At 49.5% G+C, this 21,768-nt stretch overlaps 1 protein-coding gene across 4 annotated transcripts; it reads left to right on the forward strand.

The window, feature by feature from the left end:
* The first annotated feature begins 23 nt into the window (after positions 1 to 23).
* On the forward strand, positions 24 to 21,176 carry SDHA (succinate dehydrogenase complex flavoprotein subunit A). Of its 4 annotated transcripts, none has more exons than XM_029217030.1 (15): positions 24 to 153; positions 5,412 to 5,501; positions 6,481 to 6,642; positions 8,539 to 8,682; positions 8,907 to 9,071; positions 9,682 to 9,830; positions 10,472 to 10,596; positions 12,131 to 12,299; positions 13,127 to 13,322; positions 13,958 to 14,129; positions 15,904 to 16,022; positions 17,308 to 17,419; positions 17,582 to 17,712; positions 19,479 to 19,592; positions 20,857 to 21,176. In XM_029217030.1, exons 1-15 carry the CDS (start codon positions 73 to 75, stop codon positions 20,941 to 20,943), a joined length of 2,016 nt encoding a protein of 671 aa, XP_029072863.1. In that variant the 5' UTR covers positions 24 to 72; the 3' UTR covers positions 20,944 to 21,176. The 4 variants fall into 4 exon arrangements, with proteins under 4 accessions (XP_029072863.1, XP_029072864.1, XP_029072865.1 ...); XM_029217031.1 differs by having other exon boundaries at positions 60 to 153; positions 5,415 to 5,501; XM_029217032.1 differs by lacking the exon at positions 24 to 153 and adding an exon at positions 517 to 660.
* The last annotated feature ends 592 nt before the right edge of the window (positions 21,177 to 21,768 follow it).

The raw sequence follows: 21,768 nt of genomic DNA on the forward strand, positions 1-21,768 counted from the left end.
GGCCCCGAGCGCGGCGACGTGCGCAGGCGCGGTCTGCGCGGGGGACTGGCGGGACGGTTGCGGAGGGCAGACATGTCGGGGATCGGGGTTGTGTCGGGGATCGGGGTTGTGTCGCGGCTGCTTCGCGCCCGGCGCCTAGCGCTGACCTGGGCGGTGAGTTGGCGCTGCGGGTGGGGCAGGGCGGACGCTGGGTCCCGTGCCCCCGACCCCAAGGTGGGACGGGCTGGGGAGGGCCCGCCGGACTCTGTTCCAGCCGGGCGGGTTGCGGCGCGGTGAAGGTCACGACGCTGCGGGCCGCCCGGGACCCCTCCCCTCCCAGGGCCCGGTCAGGAGCCCGGGGCGACGGCCGAGGCAGCCCGCTCAGCTCCGGGCGTGCGCTCCAGGACGCGGCCGCCCAAGGTCACACGGCGGGACGGGCCCGGGGCGGCCTGATCGCGGTGGACCCGGGCGGGTGGGATCCGAGCGGAGCCCCGGCACTAGGCTCGGCCTTGCTTCTAGGTGTTGTGCGGTGACCCCTGAGCACTGACCGCAAAGCCACTGGGGCGGACGCGGGCCGGGTGTCTTCCTGGGCTGCGGAGTCCCGCTAGCCCCGCTCGGGTCGGTCCGGGATGTGCTTTCCCGAGGCCTGGCTGCTGGACCATGTCCCCTGCACTCCTGACGGTGAGGCCTTCTGAGTCGATTTGGTTTGTTTGTTGTTTTTTTTTTGCGGTACGCGGGCCTCTCACTGTTGTGGCCTCTCCCGTTGCGGAGCACAGGCTCCGGACGCGCAGGCTCAGCGGCCATGGCTCACGGGCCCAGCCGCTCCGCGGCATGTGGGATCTTCCCGGACCGGAGCACGAACCCGTGTCCCCTGCATCGGCAGGCGGACTCTCAACCACTGCGCCACCAGGGAAGCCCTGGGGGGTTTTATTGGAAGCACTGAATTTAGAGGGTTTAGTTATTTGGTTCTTTTACATGAACTCCTCGAGCCTCCTAGTTAGTAATTTAATTACAAAGTAAAGGTCCCAGTGGGAACCAAGGCTTTCAACAATGTTGACTTGATTTATGCCTGTAATTATACCCACAGTTTTCTTCTTTTTAAAATACAGAAATTAAAAGTTAATGTTAAATGTGAGGTGGTTTAGTCGGACAACCTACCAACACCAGAAAGCATTTTAAATGCTTTCATGTGTTGCTGCTTCTTACTGAGCAGAGGTTCCCCCAGCCCCCAAATCTTGGGCTCTAAGACACAGTTGTAGCAGGGGGTCCACAAGCAGGAAATGAAGTCCATGGTCAGTGCGGTAGTTTTAGTCAACAAAGTTTGAGCAAACTCCTGAGTGGGCCCTTACCGTTAGGTGAGATGACAGATTTGGTATGTGGTGGTGACTGGGGAAGAGCTGACACGTCTGTCTTCAGACCAGACTGGAGCCAGGAGTTCCTTATTCCATCCTGCAGACACCCTTCACCTACCACTCGCCCTTTGCCATTTTATGAAAATATTGCTGTCCTTTACACAAGCTGGGCTGGAAGGAATTCAGCTGTGAGCTTTTAGCTGAAAGTAAGAGTCAAGTTCGGCGCACCACAAGTTGGAGCATAAACCTCTCCTTTCCTCTTGGCTTGATTGGAAGTGATCTCAGTTGAAGCCGCTCTTGGCTGCCAGCACAGCGCTCCACTGTCTCCTTGAATCTTCACCACGGTCCCATTTTCAGGTGGTTGTGAACATGATGGCAAGGTAGAGTTAGCAAAGTTGAACCACAGGTTAGGTCTACCGAAGATGATCTTGGGTTTCTAAAGGTTTTTTATTCTGATGTAGATAGCTTTGGAAATTATTTCTGTCTATGGAAATTAATCTGTCCACAAGCTGTGTATTGGAGTTTCAGATTGGCAGGAACAAAAGCATCAAATTAGCAGAACAAAAAAAAAAAGGAATTCATGATCTCCAGCTGAGGAATGTTCATAAAGCCTCCTTGATGAGGATAATTTGAATAAAGTCCACAAAATTTTTCTTTATTTCATTTTGTTCAATTCTGTGGTGTTTCCAAGTTATATTTACAGCTGCTTTAAAGTTACAAAATTATCAAACCTGTTTTGCCTTTGTTTCCTTTCCCGTTGTCCCAGTGCACTGACAGAATTTACAAACTGTTCCAAAGTATTGATAGTTAAATCAAAAGGGAAAGTAAAACCAAGAACTTCAGTTGCTTAACTTCTCCCTTCAGATGAGATTTTTCAATTTTCGACAAGATACTGTTCTAGAATAAGTCAGCTTCTTCTCTTTGAATGTATCATTCTGGGTGTGTCTTAATGGTGTATCTAGATTTACATTATTTAGGCCACTGTAGTAACGATTTGTTTCTTGGGATAATTATAATGCTACTGGTTTTCAGTTCTGCATTCCGTGTCGTGTTCTTCCTGGTTCACTTGAAAAGTTGTGGCTCCGTTTGGGCATACAGCCTGGATATTCATCTTAGTTTGGAGACCCAGAGATTTTCCCCAGGGGTCCCTAGATGGTGGGGACAGTACAGGATTTGGAGACAGCCGGGCAGACCCAGTCCAGAGCTGCTGCGTCCTGGAGAGACTCGGTTTCTCTGTGGGGTGAATGAGGATTCTGTGAGGTAACGTGTGAGAGCTTCGTGTGGCCCTCCTCCGTGCCAGACCCACAGCTCACAGCCTGCCCTTGGTAATCATGTGAATGGTATTTGAAACATCCCTGTTTTAAAAACCTTTACATTTTTAGTGAAAATAATTACACGTAGTTGGAAAAGAAAATGTCAGTACAGAAGCCCTTATAAGTGGAAAGGAGTAAGACCACGTCCTTCCCCAGACCTTTTCCCCAGTGGAATCAATTTTGAACTGTTTTTGGTTTTGGCCCCTGCTGTTTACCTCCATTTCTCTAGCTGATATGAGGGTGCATTTTTGTCCAGTTTAGACATTGACTTTTGCTGGTAAATGAGGATTTAGTTCACTTAAACCATCCTCCTACCCACGTCCTCAGTTCTCCCAATATAATTATGCAACCACTTCAGATCCTTTATGGTCTACTTTTGTAATTGTGTAGCTTGTGCTTGCAAATTGGCTTCTTGTTCATGATTCACAGGTGTATTTTGTTAGATGAGGACAGCCCCCAGCACCACTTTGCTGGATGGAGGGCATCAGTATCTCTACCCTTCTCACTTTTTCTCTCCTTTTCCTCCTAATTCAGTCACCTGTACTTTTATGCTATTAAGAGCTCTGTGTTCTTTTAATTCTACCTTAGGTAGAATTTCTGCATTCTTTTTCGTTACCCTCTTGGGAAAGGTTTGATAATTTCTCTTCAAAAAACGTTAGATTAAGAAGTGACATAATACAAGTTTTATCTAAAGACAGAAATTGGATTAAAATTGGACTCTCCAAATTCTAATATCACTCCCCAAATTGGATTTAGATACAAAAAATAATGTTACTATTTTCCACAGAGAGATAATATGATAATTTGTTAAAGATTTCTTTATGGTAGCTACTGCTTTTTAAGCTAACCGTGTGCGTGTGTGGGTGTGTGTGTGTGTGTGTGAACATCCTAGAAAGAAATATTTAGGGAATCTCACGGTTTCTGTTTTAATTTTAATTTGGCATCAGAATGTACTGTTCTTATTGGTGCTATTAGCTGTATTTATATTATTATTTATGAAATTTTCAAGAACATTTGTATTAGAATTCTTTCAGGGACTTAGTTTTTTGTTAAAATATGGTTTTACCATTTAAAAATTATAATACAGCTGAAAAATATTTGTTTTTTTTAGTTCATATCTGAAAGAGTGGTTTTGTCCATAAAAACAAACGTACTTAACATTGCAAATGGAGAATTCAAGAGTATGACTCTTATCAGTTCAGATCTACTTAAAAACCCAGGAAAATACTTTTTAATCGGAGCTATTAAAGTAAACTCAATGTTTGTGTCAACTACCACTCAGTCTCAGAGTTAGAGGGAGCCATCTCTGACGCTGCTCGCAAGTAGTCGGTCAGGTCATCCAGCTCCGGCCTGAGTCCCTCACTTACAGGGAAGTCTGTCCAGTTTCAAACAGCTCAGTTGGAGTTCATTTTGTATTTGGTAATTCTCCTCCCTGTTATCCCCACTTGTTTGTCCCATAGCGTAATTTCTTTCCCCACAGAATTGAAACATCTCTTCCAATTGCAGAATACTTGAAGGCATCCCTTTTGTCATCGTTGAATGTACTTATTTCCCAAAACTGTTCTTCAAGGTATTTCTAAGACTGTTTTATCAGTGGTCTAGTAAAATGCAGTCAACAGAATGGAAAAACTTATTCCCTAAATTGCTGACCATTGCTAGCCTATGGAGAAGGTTGCCTCTCATGCTGGGCTGTGATTTCATTAATACCATTTTCTTGGGTAAATGGTTATAGGATGGGACATTTGAGCTGAGACTTGTAGTTGTAGAGGTTGGCCAGGGACAGGTGTCCTAGCAGAGGGAACGGCACGTGGAGTATGCCAGGTAAAGGGGCGTGGCTGAGCCTAGCACAGGTGTGGAGAGTGGTGAGGCAGGACCAGGAGCATCTCTGGGCCTGAATCTTCTCGTCTTCAGGGAAGGGATGTCACCACACCCAGTGACAGCCTGCTCTGGAGCACCCACTCTCAACGCGCTGCCTGGTGCCTCCTCCAGTGACCCGCAGAACCTCATAGGGGAGCTCCAGCATGAAGAGGGCTGGGATGGATCCCGGGAAGGCACTTCATTCTTTGCAAAACTGCCACTTAGGCAACACAGATGTCTTCTCCATTCTCCACCATAAATTAAGAAATTAATATGAAAGTGTGCCTTTTGTCATTTCCCGAGTCAGTGTCCTGTCTGGAAACAAACTTCACCTAGAAGGGCCTTCGCTGGAGTGCCAACTCCTCGCCTCCTGGGCCTGCCCTGGGTCCTTAGCCCTTGCCTTATCCTTCAGGGTTAAGTGGAGGGTTCCAGGTAAGGCTTCTGGTGAAAGGGAGCACCAGCGGGCTTCCCTGGTGGTGCAGTGGTTGAGAATCCGCCTGCCAATGCAGGGGACACGGGTTCGAGCCCTGGTCGGGGAAGAGCCCACGTGCTGTGGAACAGCTAAGCCTGTGCACCACAACTACTGAGCCTGCACCCTAGAGCCCGCGAGCCACAACTGCTGAAGCCCACATGTCACAACTGCTGAAGCCTGCACGCTTAGAGCCCGTGCTCTGCAACAGGAGAAGCCACCACAGTGAGAAGCCCACGCACCGCAACGAAGAGTAGCCCCCGCTCGCCGCAACTAGAGAAAGCCCGCATGCAGCAACGCCGCCAAAGATAAATTAATTAATTTTTTTTTTTTAAAAAAGGGAGCATCTGGGTACATAAGAAGGTTGTCGACTTAGAAGGGAAGTTTTAATTACAAGTCCCCTGTTCCGTGAAGACACTTAGAGTTCCATCTGTATTTCAGCAGCGGCGAGAAGCATTGCACGCAGGAGCCCGCAGTTTTCACTTCACCGTTGATAGCAGTAAGAGGTCGTCCGCTAAAGTTTCAGACGCAGTAAGTTCATGACTTTGTTATAAGTGATTTTTTTGACTTAACAGAGTAGGGTTCTATACCAGGTTTTAATGTATTTGAGTAACGCAGGTTTTACTTAAAAATTTTTCATTCATACTCATTATTTTTAGTGTAATAATAATAGTACAAATACAAGCATAGATATTAACTTTTTTGTTTGTAGCTCTTACATATCTGTAAGCCAGATTAAACTTTAAGTAAAAAAATAATGAAATACAAATGTCAGATGAACGGTATTTACTGGAATGGATGGTGACAGACACCCTCCTCAGCTGAGGACTGTGTCGCAACTTGGGCTCTTTTGTGTTTACGAGGCCCTTCTGCGGTCTGTTGAAGAAACTGCAATTTGCTTCTAAGTTTCTATCTCATAAGCTCACAATAGTTACTGAATGCTTGTCGGCACTTTCTCAGTCGTAAATACAATATGGACCTGGAGTAGACTTGTGTCCTTGGTTCCTGGATGGTCACTCAGGTGAATGGACTGTCCTTATCTAAATGAAACAACATTGCAGTGTTTTCACGAGAAGCTTCAAATCATGATCTGTGCTACGCTGTAAGCTTAGATTTGTACATGTATGTGGGTGTAAATGCAAAAAGAGAAGATAAGTAGAAAGGATAATTGCAAAGAAAAACCGTAGTTAGAACTGGTATTTTGATTTGTGATGTTGCTTTCCTCTGCATCTCTGGTCCCCTACTTAGTTTTCGGCCTTTCAACTAATGGTGGGTGTCCTAGCTCCATGGGATTGGTGCCCTGCTATTGATGAGAGCTGTTTGCCGTCCCCTTTCAGTTCGAGGGTGAGCCCACCACGTCTGCTGTGACTACTGCATTGTACCTGGTGTGCAGTCCCAGCACAGGATGGAGGCCCTCTGGGCGTGGCAATGACTCTCTTTCACCGTAACCACAGCCTCAGTGTCTGGCCTAGTTGAACCAGTGATTGACAGGGGGCTTTTTCTTTTTCAGATTTCTACGCAGTACCCCGTAGTGGATCATGAATTCGATGCAGTGGTGGTCGGCGCCGGAGGGGCAGGCCTGCGAGCTGCATTTGGCCTTTCTGAAGCAGGGTTTAACACGGCCTGTGTCACAAAGCTCTTTCCCACCAGGTCACACACCGTCGCAGCCCAGGTATGAGAAAGGACTCTCTCCGTCCTTTTGGTGCTCGCGAGGCACTGCACAGCCCGGCGCTCCACCACAGCAGCCTCCCGCCGTGGGCCGCCCTCCACTGGGCTCCCTCTGTTCTTGGCGCTCCCTCGCCAGGAGGTCTCTGCCCACCCTGCCCCCGCCCCACTGCCCAGAGCCTTGTTGTCACTCCTATTTCTGCTCCAGTCATGCCCGCCTCCATCATGGTGTGAGCTCCTTCACTTCCCTTACCCGATGTGAACAAGTTTGTTGTGGGCTCGCTCTGTACCTGCTGGAGGAACCTCAGGGCAGACCTCGAGTGGTGGTGACGAGCTCTGATGATGGTGTGAAGCTGCAGCACAGAAAACAATGGCCTTTAATGCTCTGAATTTAGGGAAGAAGAAAAAGTAAGGTGGAAAATTATGTGACTTTATTATTTCGTTTATTCACTCTAGGCACACTACAGGTAGTGCCCAGCTGGTATGCAGGTAGCATTCTACAATCACATTTGACCATCTTTTCTGGTATTTGAACGCATTTCCCCGTTGAGACAACAGAGTATGTGGTGATTTTCTACGAAGCAATAAGAGCTCCCATCACCGTTACATCTGGAATAGCTATATTCAGGGTCCAGCCACATTCTTTACACACCAAACTGCCTAGATACTTTGTTCGAAAGCTGTGCTTTTTAAACTGAAGAATAAGTAATAAATATCCTTGGATAATTCATTGTCTAAAAGCAAGAATAGATCTAAGCAGGTAATTTTGAACGGTATTGCAAAAAATAGTTTTCAGGTAGTGCAATAGTAATGCAATAAAAAGAATGAGAAAAGGGTAGCTTAACTTGAATGCTGGTTCTCAAGAAAAGAAGGTTTAATTGGGGGAAGGATAACAGCATTTTTGCATGCACTGGGCCACGTGTTTTTGTATTATTTATTTATTTATTGAGATATTATTTTTTACTTACTAGATTAGCAAAACTCCAAGTTTGACAAAACTCTGTTGGCAAGGCTATGGGGAAACACATTTTTTTACATTGCTGTTGAGGATATAAATTTATATAACCTTTTTGGAAGGCAGTTTCGTTTTTGCATTATTCTAAACCAGCTTTCTGCATTCTGCTGCCCCGGTACCTAACATTTTTTATCAGGATTGAGTTTGGGTTTACGATTGGAGGGGATGGAGGAGGGAGGAAGGAAGGAACGTGGTGACTCGTGCCGCGTGTCTGTCCAGGGTCCCTTGCTCTGTGCTAGTGACTCGTTTAGTGGTAGCCAAACGTAACATGGGAAACTGAGGCACAGCAGGCACAGCTGGAGAAGAAATTCCAGTGAGAGTGTGGACTCAAAAGTTATGACTGAGCAACAATTGGGAGAAAGGGAGGTTAGCGTGCCTTGTGAGAAAGGTTATCTGAAGAGATGTGCAGTTTTAATTTGGGGGGGTGGACGGGTGTGCTGCGATTTCTGTGACTGAGGGGCAGGCTCGGGGGCGTGGGGGGCTGGGGCTCTGAGCCCTCGGCAGGAAGCGCTTCTGCTTTTAGCGCCTACACTCCAGTACCATTGGGAACGTTTGTCATGAAGCTATTAGATTTGAATCCCTTTTACATGCCGGGCTTGGTAAGGAAGAAGCCTCACCTGAGGAACCTCGGCCGACCCTCCAGAGGACGACCCAAGGGGTTGGGCTCCGTGTCCCTCTCATGGGTGAGGCGCCTGAGGCTGGGGGATTCCATAACTGGGCCCTGCCTCTAGGTTGCAGGGGGAGGAGATGCGCTTTGGAGTCTGCCGGACGGTGAGATCCCTCACTGGCCCTCTCGCACGAGTAGCTGGCTTTTTCCGAATCTGGTTCCGGGCAGGAGGCAGTGGGGAAGTGAGCCTGCTGTAGCTCACGGGGCTGCTGGTGTTTCAGGGAGGGATCAACGCCGCCCTGGGGAACATGGAGGAGGACAACTGGAGGTGGCACTTCTACGACACCGTGAAGGGCTCCGACTGGCTGGGGGACCAGGATGCCATCCACTACATGACGGAGCAGGCCCCGGCCTCCGTGGTGGAGGTAACATCCTTGCCGGCTGTCCGATGCAGGAGGGGTTGTGGTGGGAGCGCTCAGCCAGCAGGTGGCAGCGAGCTGCTCTAACGGGAATGCTTCTGTCTTCTGCTGCTGAGCTCTCCGTAGAATGTGTTTGTTCGGGGCTTGCAGATTTGTGTTGAGGTTCTAGCGTGAGTTAGCCGTGAGCGTCTGGATCCCGTTAAGGCGCTCGGTGTTTTTCTGTTTCTCAGCTGGAGAATTACGGCATGCCGTTTAGCAGAACTGAAGATGGGAAGATCTACCAGCGTGCCTTCGGTGGACAGAGCCTCAAGTTTGGGAAGGGCGGGCAGGCCCATCGGTGCTGCTGCGTGGCCGACCGCACTGGCCACTCGCTGCTGCACACTTTGTATGGAAGGGTGAGGCACCCTGGGTGCCCAGGGTGGTGGGACGCAGCCAGGCCAGGCGTGTGGTGGCATGGGAAGCAGGCCACCCCGGGGGCGGGTCAGCGTGTCAGCCTGCGCCCAGGGATCGCTTTTTGAGCAGCAGAGTAACTTGATAGTTGTTAATTTGCAAGTATCTGTTCTAAAAAGTTAAATTCATAATCATTACAAATGTGCTGAGCGTTTTGCTTTACTTGGACTAAGTGGCCATACGGCAGCAGACGCCGTGCAGTACACCCTGGTCTAAGTCGGGACCCCGTGGTCCACGGGCGCAGCTCTCGCAGCAGCTCTGAGGGGAGGTTAGTGTTGCCTCTCTGGCGCCTCGGGGTTGTGTAGAGCCGAGAGATGTGTCCCACGTGCGGCATCCTTCTGGGCTGCGTTGTTTGTACAGCTGAGTTGTCACACGATGCATCGGCACTGCCATCCATGGGTTGAAGCCTGTGGCTCCTTTTCCGAGCCAGTGTTCCGCTAGGGTCCGCCTGATCCCAGTGCCCCACGCCAGATCAAGGTCTCTAGTCTGTTAGTTTTAACAGTGCAATTGCAAATGCGGGACCCCCTTTTTTGGTTGTTTTTCTTTCTTTTTCAGTCTCTGCGATATGATACCAGCTATTTTGTGGAGTATTTTGCCTTGGATCTCCTGATGGAGAACGGGGAGTGTCGAGGCGTTATTGCTCTGTGCATAGAAGACGGGTCCATCCACCGCATCAGAGCAAAGAACACTGTTGTAGCTACTGGGTAAGAGTCTGGTTTAGTCGTGTTCAACTTCTCTGCAGGCGAGCTGAATTTATTTATTCTGATGAGAATAGGGCTGTCACGGAGTAATGGCTGAGGCTCAGGCTGTGACTTCACCCGGCAAGGGGTAGCTTTGTGGGCCAGAGGGGCGACACCAGCACCTGCCTCACGGTGGCAAGAAAGTGTCAGCAGTTCATAGCTGGGAGGACCCTTGAGGAGACAGGCCTGGAGAGTCTGATGCTGTCTGGAGTAGCGTCTCCTTTGCTTTGAGGGATGCTGTGTTTACGCTGATTTCTGGGGTAGAAGAGTGTTGTTTGTTCACATGAGGAAAATAAGTAAATTCCATCTTATATGCTGTCAGTCTGTTAACCGTTTTAAGAAGTGAATCCATAAATGTTTTTAGATTTTATTATTTTATACATTTTTATCAGGAAAATCAGTTACTTAGCGCAGAAGTGCCCTGAGGTACAAGCGAGAGCGCCTTCTCTGCCCCCCAGGCTACCGTCCCAGTTGCCCAGGGCAGCGTGTACACATGCACCCACAGAGGTGCTGCCTGGGTGCTCGGTCCACTCCAGTCCATTAGAAAGGAGGTCCTGATGGGACGCTTGTGCAGTCACCTCTCTGCCGGCCTGTCTGTTTTCCAGAGGCTACGGGCGCACCTACTTCAGCTGCACATCCGCCCACACCAGCACCGGGGACGGCACTGCCATGATCACCAGGGCAGGCCTTCCCTGCCAGGACCTGGAGTTTGTTCAGTTCCACCCTACAGGTAGGATGGCATCAGGCTCTGTGCCTTTCAGGTGCTCGGTACCTGTGGGAAGGCTTCTCTGCAGTTACGTGCACTTGCTTTCTCGTATCTCACATCCTAACTCGTGACTTCCCCGAGGAGATTCTTCCCTGCGTCCCCCAAGGCAATGGAGGCCAGCGTCTTACTTCCACGCCTTGTCTCGGCGCACTTAGCCAGACGCGAGACCGTGATTGTTCGGTGTCCCTCTCCTCGACTAAGGTGTCAGCTCCCCCTGGGAGGCGGGGGCAGGTCTGTCTCATTTACCGCTGCCTTCGCAGCGCCCAGCACATGGTAGGGCCTCAGTCAGTAGAGCCAGAGGGAATGTATTTGAGTGGAGAAGTGGCACAGACAGATGGCAGGCTGCCACAGTGACAGAGCACGGCAGGCGGGGCCCTGAGATGTCCACAAGTGAGGGTGATGAGTGCAGGAACGTGGGAGGGGGCCTGGGAGGGGAGTCGGTGAATCCCATCCTGAACTTTGTTTCTGGGTTGTTTACTGATCTGTCAGCTGAGGAGCTGCCACTGTACTAAAGAACAGGGCCTGTTTTTTCTCTTTGCTCCATCCGTGTGTTCCTTCTGACCCTGGCAGGGATGAGTAGTAAAAAAAAGTAGTAGGTGGTAGTCTTATTGCTGTTTTCAACCAATAAAATGTCTGAGACTTCTGAATTCCCTCTATAGTTAGAGCTCCATTTCTTTTGCTTCCTTTTCAACGTATGAGAAATAAACCACCAGAAGACATGGCCACTGAAACTAGGAAAACTGAAAGATGAGATACAGGAATTTGCACCTTGTTTTAAAGGCAAGGTAACCCTTTGGTGCACTAATAAAAGTGATAGCCTTCAAACTACGCTGGGCGTGCAACACCCAGTGCCGGGCGTCCTTGTGCTCCTTACGCAGAGGGACGGTTGAGATCGGGGCGCGGCTCCCCGCTCCCCGTTGCCACATTTGGATTTGGGCTCTGCGTCTCCCAGCATCGCATTGGTGGGCTTGTCTCGGCAGAGGGGGACCATCCCACAGGTTGTGGTGGGACTTAGGGTTGTACACAGCGGGTGCAACCTAAGTATCGGGTGTAGTGATCTGCCGTATGGTTGTTCGGTTACTAGATACGCCACATTTCCAAGCTGCTTTGTGTATCTACAGGAGCCGACACGATTTCATGGTGCAGAAGAACATTCAGCAATTAAAACCTGATAAGGTTTTAGTAACAATTAAAACCGAGATATTTAGCATAAACTTTGTCATGTTGAGAGTTTAAAGCACAGTTGTAATCGGAGTATTGAGCGGAGCCGCGTCGTCCACACAGCCGACCTTTCTCCTCTGCAGCTTGGTCATTGCGTTTTTTCATACCGCGGCATTGCGCTGTGCCCTAACTTTTCCTCTCTTACACTCGTGAGTGTGGTGCTCTTTGCACACCCTTTCTGTCTCTTCCCAAAGTATCTTGGGAAAAACATCTGCATTTGAGACGTAGGCCCAGCGGTCCTTAGGTTATACGTGTTTAATCAGTTCGTTGTTTGCAGGCATATACGGTGCTGGCTGTCTCATCACGGAAGGGTGCCGTGGAGAGGGAGGCATCCTTGTCAACAGTCAAGGCGAGAGGTTCATGGAGCGCTATGCTCCTGTCGCAAAGGACCTGGCATCCAGGGACGTCGTATCCCGCTCCATGACCCTGGAGATCCGTGAAGGAAGGTCTGTGTGCGTGTACCCAGATGGGTCTGAGCGTGTCTGTACGCGCCACCCCTCTGGTGGCTGTGATTTGTGTCTGCATTTCAGCACGGGCTGGGGGGCTTCTGTGTGAGTGTCGGCACCCCGCCCACCCTGGAGGCCTATGTGCAGTTACCTCTGACTGTTGTCTGTCAGTTTAGGATCTCTACATTTGAGAAGTTTAGTCAGTTAGCTGTAAGTCCATCTCAGATGGTTTGTGTGTGTGAGTGAGTGTGTGACAGAAGCAGACAGTATGGGGGAGAAGACACACCCCTGTCCTGAGTTCAGTGCGTGAGCTTCAGCTGGTATGCTGCTTGAACTCCTGGGTGCTTGGGGCCCTCAAGGTGGGTGGGTTGTTTGTTCCTCAGTGAAGCGGCGTGAGGCCTCAGTGCCTGACTTCGTGCTGCTGTGGTGACACTGGTTAAGTATCTGCGGGTGAGGCGTCACATTCGCACACAAGAAAGGAGACATCAGGTGGTTCTTTGGAGCATCTGGTGTGAAAGACCCCTGTAATGCATCCACCAGGGAGAGTGCCACACAATTTGCCACAAATTGGCACCTCCCGACCCTCAGGTGGGAGCCCGGTGAGGGCAGGGCTTCCGTCGTGTTCGTGGCTGCATCCCAGCACCTGGTGTCTACCCTGGCACATGGTGGGTGCTGAGAAGAGACGCCATGAAAAGGTGGCCTTAATGAAGGGAGCATTTTCTCCAGCATCAAAACATGTGGAACCTCGTGTGCTGCCAGGATTTTGTGACCTCACGGTTTCTGGATTGCTGTTCTCGACCTTACGGCGTGATGTTCTTTTTCACCAGAGGCTGTGGCCCTGAGAAGGATCACGTGTACCTGCAGCTGCATCACCTCCCCCCGGAACAGCTGGCTATGCGCCTGCCTGGCATCTCGGAGACAGCCATGATCTTCGCGGGTGTGGACGTCACCAAGGAGCCGATCCCCGTGCTTCCCACCGTGCACTATAACATGGGCGGCATCCCCACCAACTACAAGGGGCAGGTGACGGTGCCGAGCCCGTGCCACAGGCGGCCCCTCGCACGGGGCCTCCCTCAGAAGCCCTGGGCAGTCTGGTAGGCGAGGCAGGGGCCTTGGCTTGGCTGCGGTGTCTGCATTCACGCCTCAAGTAACCGCTGATAATTGATTCATCCCTTCTTAGTAAGACGTGAGGTCATTTGCGGGTTTTCCTACATGGTTGTGTGTTACAAAGTGTTCTTTACAGTTAACACCTTTGGACGGTTTGCGGCTCACAAAGAGCTTTTTAGTCACCTGGTTTCAGTCCTCAGGACTGTTGTAAGCTGGGTGGGACTGTTGTAAGAGGCTGACTTACGACTCCAGTCCCCCGCCTCCCCATTGAAGGCCCTCCGCCCGCCATGCTCCGCTGCTGTGAGCCCGCCGTCGGAGCGGGTGTGCAGGGGCACGTCAGGAGGTGGGTGAGGCGCTGCCGGGTGTGTGGAGTGGCCCTGGGGTCCTTTGACTTAGGCACGGGGGCCAGGGAAGGAGGCTGCGCGGTGTCTGCGGGGGTCCCTGTCGGTGGTGCAGGCCCAGTTTTTACCGTTTCTCCTTCTTCTGACCCCCCACTGTAGGGGAGGGGGGCTGAGCAGACCGCACCCCGTAATCTCAGTCTTCTTCGCCAGGTTCTGAAGCACGTGGGCGGCCAGGACCAGATCGTGCCCGGCCTGTACGCGTGTGGGGAGGCTGCCTGCGCGTCAGTGCACGGCGCCAACCGGCTGGGGGCGAACTCGCTCCTGGACCTGGTCGTCTTCGGCCGGGCGTGTGCGCTGGGAATCGCGGAGTCCTGCAAGCCCGGTGCGTGCTCCTTCCGGCGGTCTGGCTGTTTCAGGGCGCTTTGCGTCGCGGTCACTAGCGGGCGTCCGGTTTCCCTCCCTGGAAGCGAGGAAACAAAGTCAGAGATTTTTATGCTGAGAGACCTGAGGCTAGACACAGGGTAGGTGGGGCAGTTAGAAGAGTAACTTCAGTCAGGTTTTTTTGCAGTCATCATGTTCTCAGAAAAATCACTGTTGGGAAAGCGTTATTTAATAGGGGTTTATCACATACTAGTTGTCTGGTATGAATTATCTCCAAGGAAATGTTTTAAATGGTAGGTATAAATGAATATGTAATTTTTTGGTACTTAGAGAAAATTAATAAAATACTAAAAACAAACTATAACTAAATCTGTTAAGGGAGAAAGGGAGGAGTTAATGCAAACAAAATAGAAGATGGGTCACAGCTCTCTCCCCTCAGTGAGAGAATGGATTTCCATCAGTGATTTTCTTTTGTGGCGACTTAAAATCATTTGCCGAGGAAAAGATGCATGTGCTGGTCTCACAACAGCTCTAGTGCTCATCTTGCTGTCGCCAGAGCCCGGGAGCAATCTCTCAGAGCAAAACAGAAATTTTGAGCTTCCCTTTCTTTGACAGCGAGAAAAAGGAAGTGTTTTGAGAATACTTTTCTCTCTGAAGGATCAATGCATGCGTTTAAGACCTTGGGAACTCAGCATTAAAAAGGAACAGACTGCCCACACGTGCGCAGCACGGGTGGGTCTTTGTCAGGCTGTGTGATCCAGACGCAAGAGACCACATATGTGCGATTTTTTTGTGTGTGGCATCTGGAGAAGGGAAGCCGGGGCAGGAGATGGTGGGTGGTCACCAGGGTCTGGGTCCACTTGTGGTGGGGCTGACGCAGCTCTGCTCGTCAAAACCAGCAAACTGCACTAAAAGTGGTATCACACCTTCGTTACGCTTTAGTTTTTAAAGACAAAAGGAGAGGAAAAGTGTTTGCCCAACTACTTTCCCCAAAGCAGGACTATTTTAAACGTTAAGATGCTTAAATTCTATAGTCTGATCATGATCGTTACAGGAGCCTACGTGTGTGTTAGAATTTGTAGAACAGTGCACCTAAGGATAAAACTCCGTTTTACGGAATGATCGTTTTTTAAAGCATTAAAAACAAAAGCTAGCAAAATTGCCTGCCTAGAAGAGCTTGGGCAGGTCTCGCCTTGGAGAGAGGGTGGCTGCAGGACTTTGTCTTCTGTATTTCACACCTGCGTGTGTTACCTTCTACAGAAAATACATTTAAAAACATGTCATCCCAGAACAGCTTAAAACCTCTCAAAGCGTTTATCGTTTTAGAAAGGCAAGAACAGAAGATCTTGAGGTGTATGCAAGAGGGTGCAGGGCCAGGGTCAGCAGGAGGCTGTTAAATACCTCCAGCCGGGCGCCCGCCCCTCAACCAGGTCTGAGAACCAGAACGGGTTGGGCAGAATGAGAACGGCTATGGAGGATGAAGTTTTTTTCCTTCACAGAGTAGCAGTGCAAGGTTTGTTTGCATAAATCTAATTTTTGACCTTAAGAGAGGGTTTCTGTTTTGTTCATTCAAAGATTACTTATTGGACACCAACTTTTTGCCAGAAATTTTGTCTTCTTGTTTACTCTTTGGCCCCAGGTCAATAGATGCTTCCTCAGGGATAGAGTGGTCCAGGTGGCATATTAACTCAGGTTATGCATGCATTTTCCAAACTCCCTGCAAAGGTATAATACACATTTGGTGGGGTTTTTTGGTTTTTTGGTCTTTTTTAAAGGAGATAAAGTTCCCTTGATTAAACCAAATGCTGGGGAAGAATCTGTCATGAATCTTGACAAATTGAGATTTGCCAACGGAAGCATAAGAACATCGGAACTACGGCTGAACATGCAGAAGGTAGGAGCCTGGACGCGCTCTGGATGAGCGGGCCAACTGCGTTGGTAGCCCTGCACTGGGGTTGCTGAGTCACGGAGGCGAGCTCAGGCCCGAGTAAGATAAAAGGGTGTGCTTTCCACACTGAAGGCTGGAGGGGGCAACCCAGGGCAGACACAGCAACTCTGCAGCATCAGGACTCGGCCTTCTCTCAAACGTGCTAGGCGTTTGGTGCAGCTTCCCTCCTCAGACCATCTCTGGCCCTGGTCTTCTGTCCCAGCCTGAAGGAGGAGGGACAGTGGAAGGTCCGAGGAACTCAGTTCCCAGCTGGGAGCTTCCCAAACCCAGCACGTCTCGTTGCTGAGGAATAATCCCATCATCACACGTATTTACGGCAACTCTGGGAAATGTCTTTAAACTGGGCCCGTTGATGCCCCTGAATGAGGTCAGGAGGGGAGTGTGGATGGTGTGCGGAAGCCGTGCTCACCTGCGTCAGCACGTCCGCTGGAACGGTCTGTATTTCTGACGTGATAGTGGAGCGTGGGAAATGAGGCCGGTCTAAGTTAATTTTATTCAATTTCAGTCACATGGTTAGTGGCTACTGCGTGAGGTAACACAGGTTTAGGTCAATTAAAAATACCAGTTGACTACTCTAGATAAATAAATACGTAAATAAAGCAGCTAGGAATCAATCAAATTCTTTAATACCGGGATTCTTGGTCCATGAATGAGACCTTTATCCACTTGAAATTATTTGCAAGAATTTCTGTGTGGGTGCATTTTCTGGAAAGAAGCCCCTTGCTTTAGTTGCGTCCTGAAAGGGTTCCATTGGGTCATCCACACAGACACCACCAAAAGGGAAAAGGTGAATATGGCCATTCTCATAGGACTGTGGTTCTGTGGTTCTATCTTCAAACGAGACTGGGCTTCGGGGAGGCCTCATGGGATGGTAAGGCAGGGGGCAGGAGTGAAGGAACAGAAGCATGGAGAAAGGGCATCTAAAGGTACAAGTCTCCATATGAAAATAAGCCCGGGGGATCTGACGTACAGCATAGTGACTATAGTTAATGTTACTGTACTGTACATTTGGAAGTTGCTTAAAGAGTAGGTCTTTTAAGTTCTCACAAACAAACAAACTTCGTTTTAAAATTCAGAGTAATAAACTCACAGTCTGAATTTCCTAGTTTTTCTATTTACATAAATATTTTACAGAAAATGAAATGCATAAGAAGAGGAACCTAAAGGTTTAACAGTTCTTGGCGTGGCTTTTCCACATGGATTAAAAGCTTACAGATATTTTGTATTGCAGTCGATGCAAAGTCATGCCGCAGTGTTCCGTGTGGGAAGCGTGTTACAGGAAGGCTGTGAGAAGATCAGCAAGCTCTATGGAGATCTAAAGCATCTGAAGACGTTTGACAGGGGTGAGTGGTTCCTCGGGCCCCTGCATACGGTTGTTGCTGGATGTCTGCAGGGCGGGCTGCTTCTGGGCGCAGCCCGACCCGTTTAGCGCCGACGTAACTCGTCCTTGCTGAGCGGACACTGGCTGCATCCTGTTGTCTTTGACGGCTGCCTTGTGTGCCCAGGAATGGTCTGGAACACTGACCTGGTGGAGACCCTGGAGCTGCAGAACCTGATGCTTTGTGCCCTGCAGACCATTTACGGAGCAGAGGCCCGGAAGGAGTCTCGCGGCGCTCATGCCAGGGAGGATTTCAAGGTGCACCTTCATGTCCAACCGCCCCCCCCCCCCGCCCACCACCGCGTGCACCGCTGTCCTCCCCGCTGCGTTGCTCAGCCCTGAGCCTGCACTCTGCATTCACTTCTCTGCGCTTTCTCTGCATTTCCCGCAAGTCAGTTGAGAAGAATGCTTTTTCTCTTCTTAACCTTCGTACCTTTGTTCTCACCGAGTTCAGTACTAGTTTGACCTTGTTCTGGCTTTGGATCGCTACATCTCTCAGCCTCATTAGGGCAAAGGCTAGCGTGCAGCGGGTTCTGTTGCCTGGAAGTGCTCACTTACTGACTTGAAATGACGAGTAACTCATTGTTTCAGACCCACCTCTGGTTTGGGAAAGGATTATAGAGCCTCATCTTGGGTCACCGTTGTTTTAATGAACTGGTTTTTATGCAGAGCTCACTTATCAGATTCTTCAGAGAAGAGTGCTCGGCATGTGGTAGTTAAGATTTTCACGGAAGCGGTTGTTTGGGGGGCGGTCAAGTTAAGGATGGAGCACATTAGCAGGAGCTGAGCTGCTTTCCCATGGTGGACACAGAGGCTTTGGTCCAGGACAGTGTTTGGGTGGCTTAGCTAGAGGCTGGGCAAGAAGAACTGGATTTCGATCCACCACGAGACACTGATTGGAGCTGGATTCCAGTTGCTGTGTACTTGGTTAGAGGAGGAGGTTGGTGAGCACACTCGTCCTGTGCACCAAGCATGGAGAAAGGGCATCTAAAGGTACAGGTCTGGGAGAAGCCTCTCCCAGAGCCCGTGGTTGGTTCCTGCGGCTGAGACATCACTGCACATGTGCAGGCAGAGCCCGCTCACCCTGGGGAGCTCGTTCCTCCCCTCCCGGAGGCACGGGTGCAGAGTGAGGGAGTGTGCTCCCCGCCCCATTGCCCCCGGCAAGAGCCTGGCCTCGCTCAGCAGAAGCTGCCAAGTAGTTGGACGTTTTGGGTTTTATTTGAAGAGGCTTTTGTGTGTCTTATCTGTTACCACGTGCAAGATATTCCTTAGCAGCATTCAGCCTCTCTTTAAAAATTTCTGAAAAATTTAATATAATTGCTAAAATTAGAACATTTAAATTAAAAAGGCTGAAAGAAAAAGTCAAACTCTGCAAGAGTACAGAGCAAAAAGACAGGAAAAGGATTTGATATATTTTTAAGTGCATAAAAGATCAATTTAATTCCAACACCCGTCTGCTAGTTGTAGAGAGAAAATGCAGAAGTGGAGCTCTGGGTCCCACTGTGCTGCAGCCTGCTGCCCAGCTGTGCTGCACGGGGCCCGACCTTGTCAGACTGCTGGGGTGCAGATGGGATGAATAAAGGGGAGGGGCCCTAGGCTGGGCCAGCGCAGACTGCAGGGCTTATCTCTATGTCCAGAGGACTGACAGGTCATCAGTGAGGGCCCACGGGTGCGTCTAGAGGACTGGCCACTGGCCGAGGGATCCCGAGTCTCGTGGCCTTCCTCTGCGTGTGGTGGTCGGTGGCGCGTGTTCTTGCCATGTGCCCTTCCGGGTCAGATCTGCACGCGTGGTTTCGGTGGGGATTGTAGAGACATGCTTGGACTGGGAAGGTCCTGGCTCTGCACGAGGTCCGCTTTGCCGATGGAGACCTCCTTGTTGAGTGGGATCTGGGGAATTTAATGTCAGACTAGTGTCGTGTATCTTTTTAAGGAGTTTGCCGTGTTTTGCCATGTTTTCTAGTTTTGCCGTGTAGAATGTTTGTTGACGGCACTGTCTGAAATAAACGTACTTTCTGTGGCCTCAGGAGCGGGTTGACGAGTACGATTACTCCAAGCCCATCCAGGGGCAGCACAAGAGGCCGTTTGAGGGGCACTGGAGGAAGCACACGCTCTCCTATGTGGACATCAGGACTGGGAAGGTACGCGGGGAACGGGTTCTGCTCACGTACGCCATGGCGCGTGGGCCGTCCCTCATGTTATGCCGGTCAGCGTTTGGTGAACCGGGAGAAGCAGCATGGGTTTAAACGGACTGTGGACAGATTTGAGACACCACTGAAAAGACACAGTCAGGCTTCTGCCTGGAAACAGAACCCTGCGTGGGCGGGTGGTCCATAAGGGCCGCCCCCACTGCGCTGGTGCTGGGCAGGGGTGGGCCAGCGCCAGAGGCCTGCTGTAGGGGGGCAGATGGAGGTTCTGAGCCCACAGAGAGCTGTGGGCAGGGATGGGGGTGGGGCGGGAAGGCACCCCTCCCCTCCCTTCCCTTTGACTGGACCACCTGGACGCAGCCTCGGGGAAGCCCAGGGGATGCTGTTCAGCTCTTAACTTCCCCGGGCAGGGAACAAGTTGGGAGGGGCAGGGGGCCGGCAGGGTCCTGGAAACCACCAGCTGAGAGAGCAGTGGGGCTCCCATCGGTCTTACCCCAGCAAAGCATAACTCACCCATTTGGCCTTTCTGCTCGGCATTAAGACTCAGAAATAATTAAGATGTAAAGTGTAAGCTTTTCAGAGCTCCCTAAGGGATAGTCTTAATTGTCTATCTGGGTTTACAGAAGTTATGCTGTGTCCTCATACTTCTAGAGTGCCTAGTGGGATTGTTTAATACAGGCAGACAGCAATTTTCATAGTTCTTCATGTAGGCTCTTTTCTGACAGTGTATTCAGACGATCCTCTTAATACAAGCCTACTTTTGTAGTGTTTGGGTTTTTTTATGATCGTAAAAGAAATACATGCTCATTTTAGAAAGTACAAGAAGAATGAAGAAAATTAACCTTTATAAGCTCACCAGTCAGAGAGATCTTTTATTATCATTTTGAAATATTTCTTTCAAGTTTCGTATGTATATAAAATTGTTCACTTAGAAGTAGGAAAAACTGCAAATACAAACATAATTTACGGATAAAGGATAATGGTACATACAGGGTTTCACCTACTTTTTGAGCATTTTCAGTTTAAGTTTTAGTTTAAAGCATTGAGAATTTGGTACAGTGTTATTTTAATTGCTGTATTCCATACATGGATTTACATAGTCAGTCCCGAGTTTGTTATTGAAAAATGTTCCCGTGAACACCTTTGTTTTTAAGTTCCTGTTTGTCTGCAAATCTGCTTTTATGGTTAATTTTCCAAAAGTATACAAGAGGGTTGTTTGTACACTTTTGTGCGCTAACTCATCACCGACTCTTCTTAGGTCTCCCTGGAATACAGACCCGTAATCGACAGAACTTTGAACGAGGCTGACTGCGCCACTGTCCCCCCAGCCATCCGCTCCTACTGAGGAGACCGGAGTTTACCAGCTCTTGTAATTGTGTATAATAGCTCAGGCACGTGTTCATATCGTAACTGCCTTCTTAAACTGTCCTCGAGTGACTGAGGGTGCCGCTTGACAGAGATTCCCACCAGAGGCCGGCAGCTCACCGGTAATCAACAGCCAGGAAGTGTTCAGCTTGCCTTTGTCCCTGCTTCATTCTTGAGAGATAATAAAACTGGGCGCAATTCTTAGATGAAACATAAGTTACAAACTTGCGTTGATTTCCAAGTTCCTTTAAAATCTTACTGTTTGACCTGAGGCATATTTGTTGACCTGAAACATAAAACGTGACTATCTTTTTATTCTTTTGCATCAAAACCCAGAAATTTTGCTGCAGTGTATGTTTAAGTGAAAATGCATTTTGGTGCCTGACAGCAAATGAAGAAAACAGACGTTTCCTCCTAGTTCTTAGGAAGCAAATGGTTTGATATGTGAACATGTGTCCTGAAGTACTTAAATGACCGAATACTAAATGAAACTGAGGTGGGTGCACATGGGCTGCTTCCTTCTCCACCTCCATGCAGATGCTGCTTGGGGCCACCTTCCAAGCTCTTGTCTCAGGGTCAGCTTCTGTAGGATCCGGTCCGAGGCAATTGAGTTCATTCATTTCAGATTCTATTTTTGTAGTTTAGGGATTGCCTTTAAAAATTTAAAGTTTGTAAATATGTAAAGCATTGACATGATTTCAAAGCCTGTTGTGTTCAGAGCTCACCTCCTTAGCTGTCCCTCATGCTCTCCTCTCTCTCCTCCGCAGGACCCACTGTTGTTTTTCTTTCTAGTCAGTGTCCTAAG

Source organism: Monodon monoceros, unplaced genomic scaffold (genome assembly GCF_005190385.1).
Source record: "Monodon monoceros isolate NGI ecotype Baffin Bay Population unplaced genomic scaffold, NGI_Narwhal_1 Super_Scaffold_12, whole genome shotgun sequence".
Lineage (NCBI taxonomy): Eukaryota > Metazoa > Chordata > Mammalia > Artiodactyla > Monodontidae > Monodon > Monodon monoceros.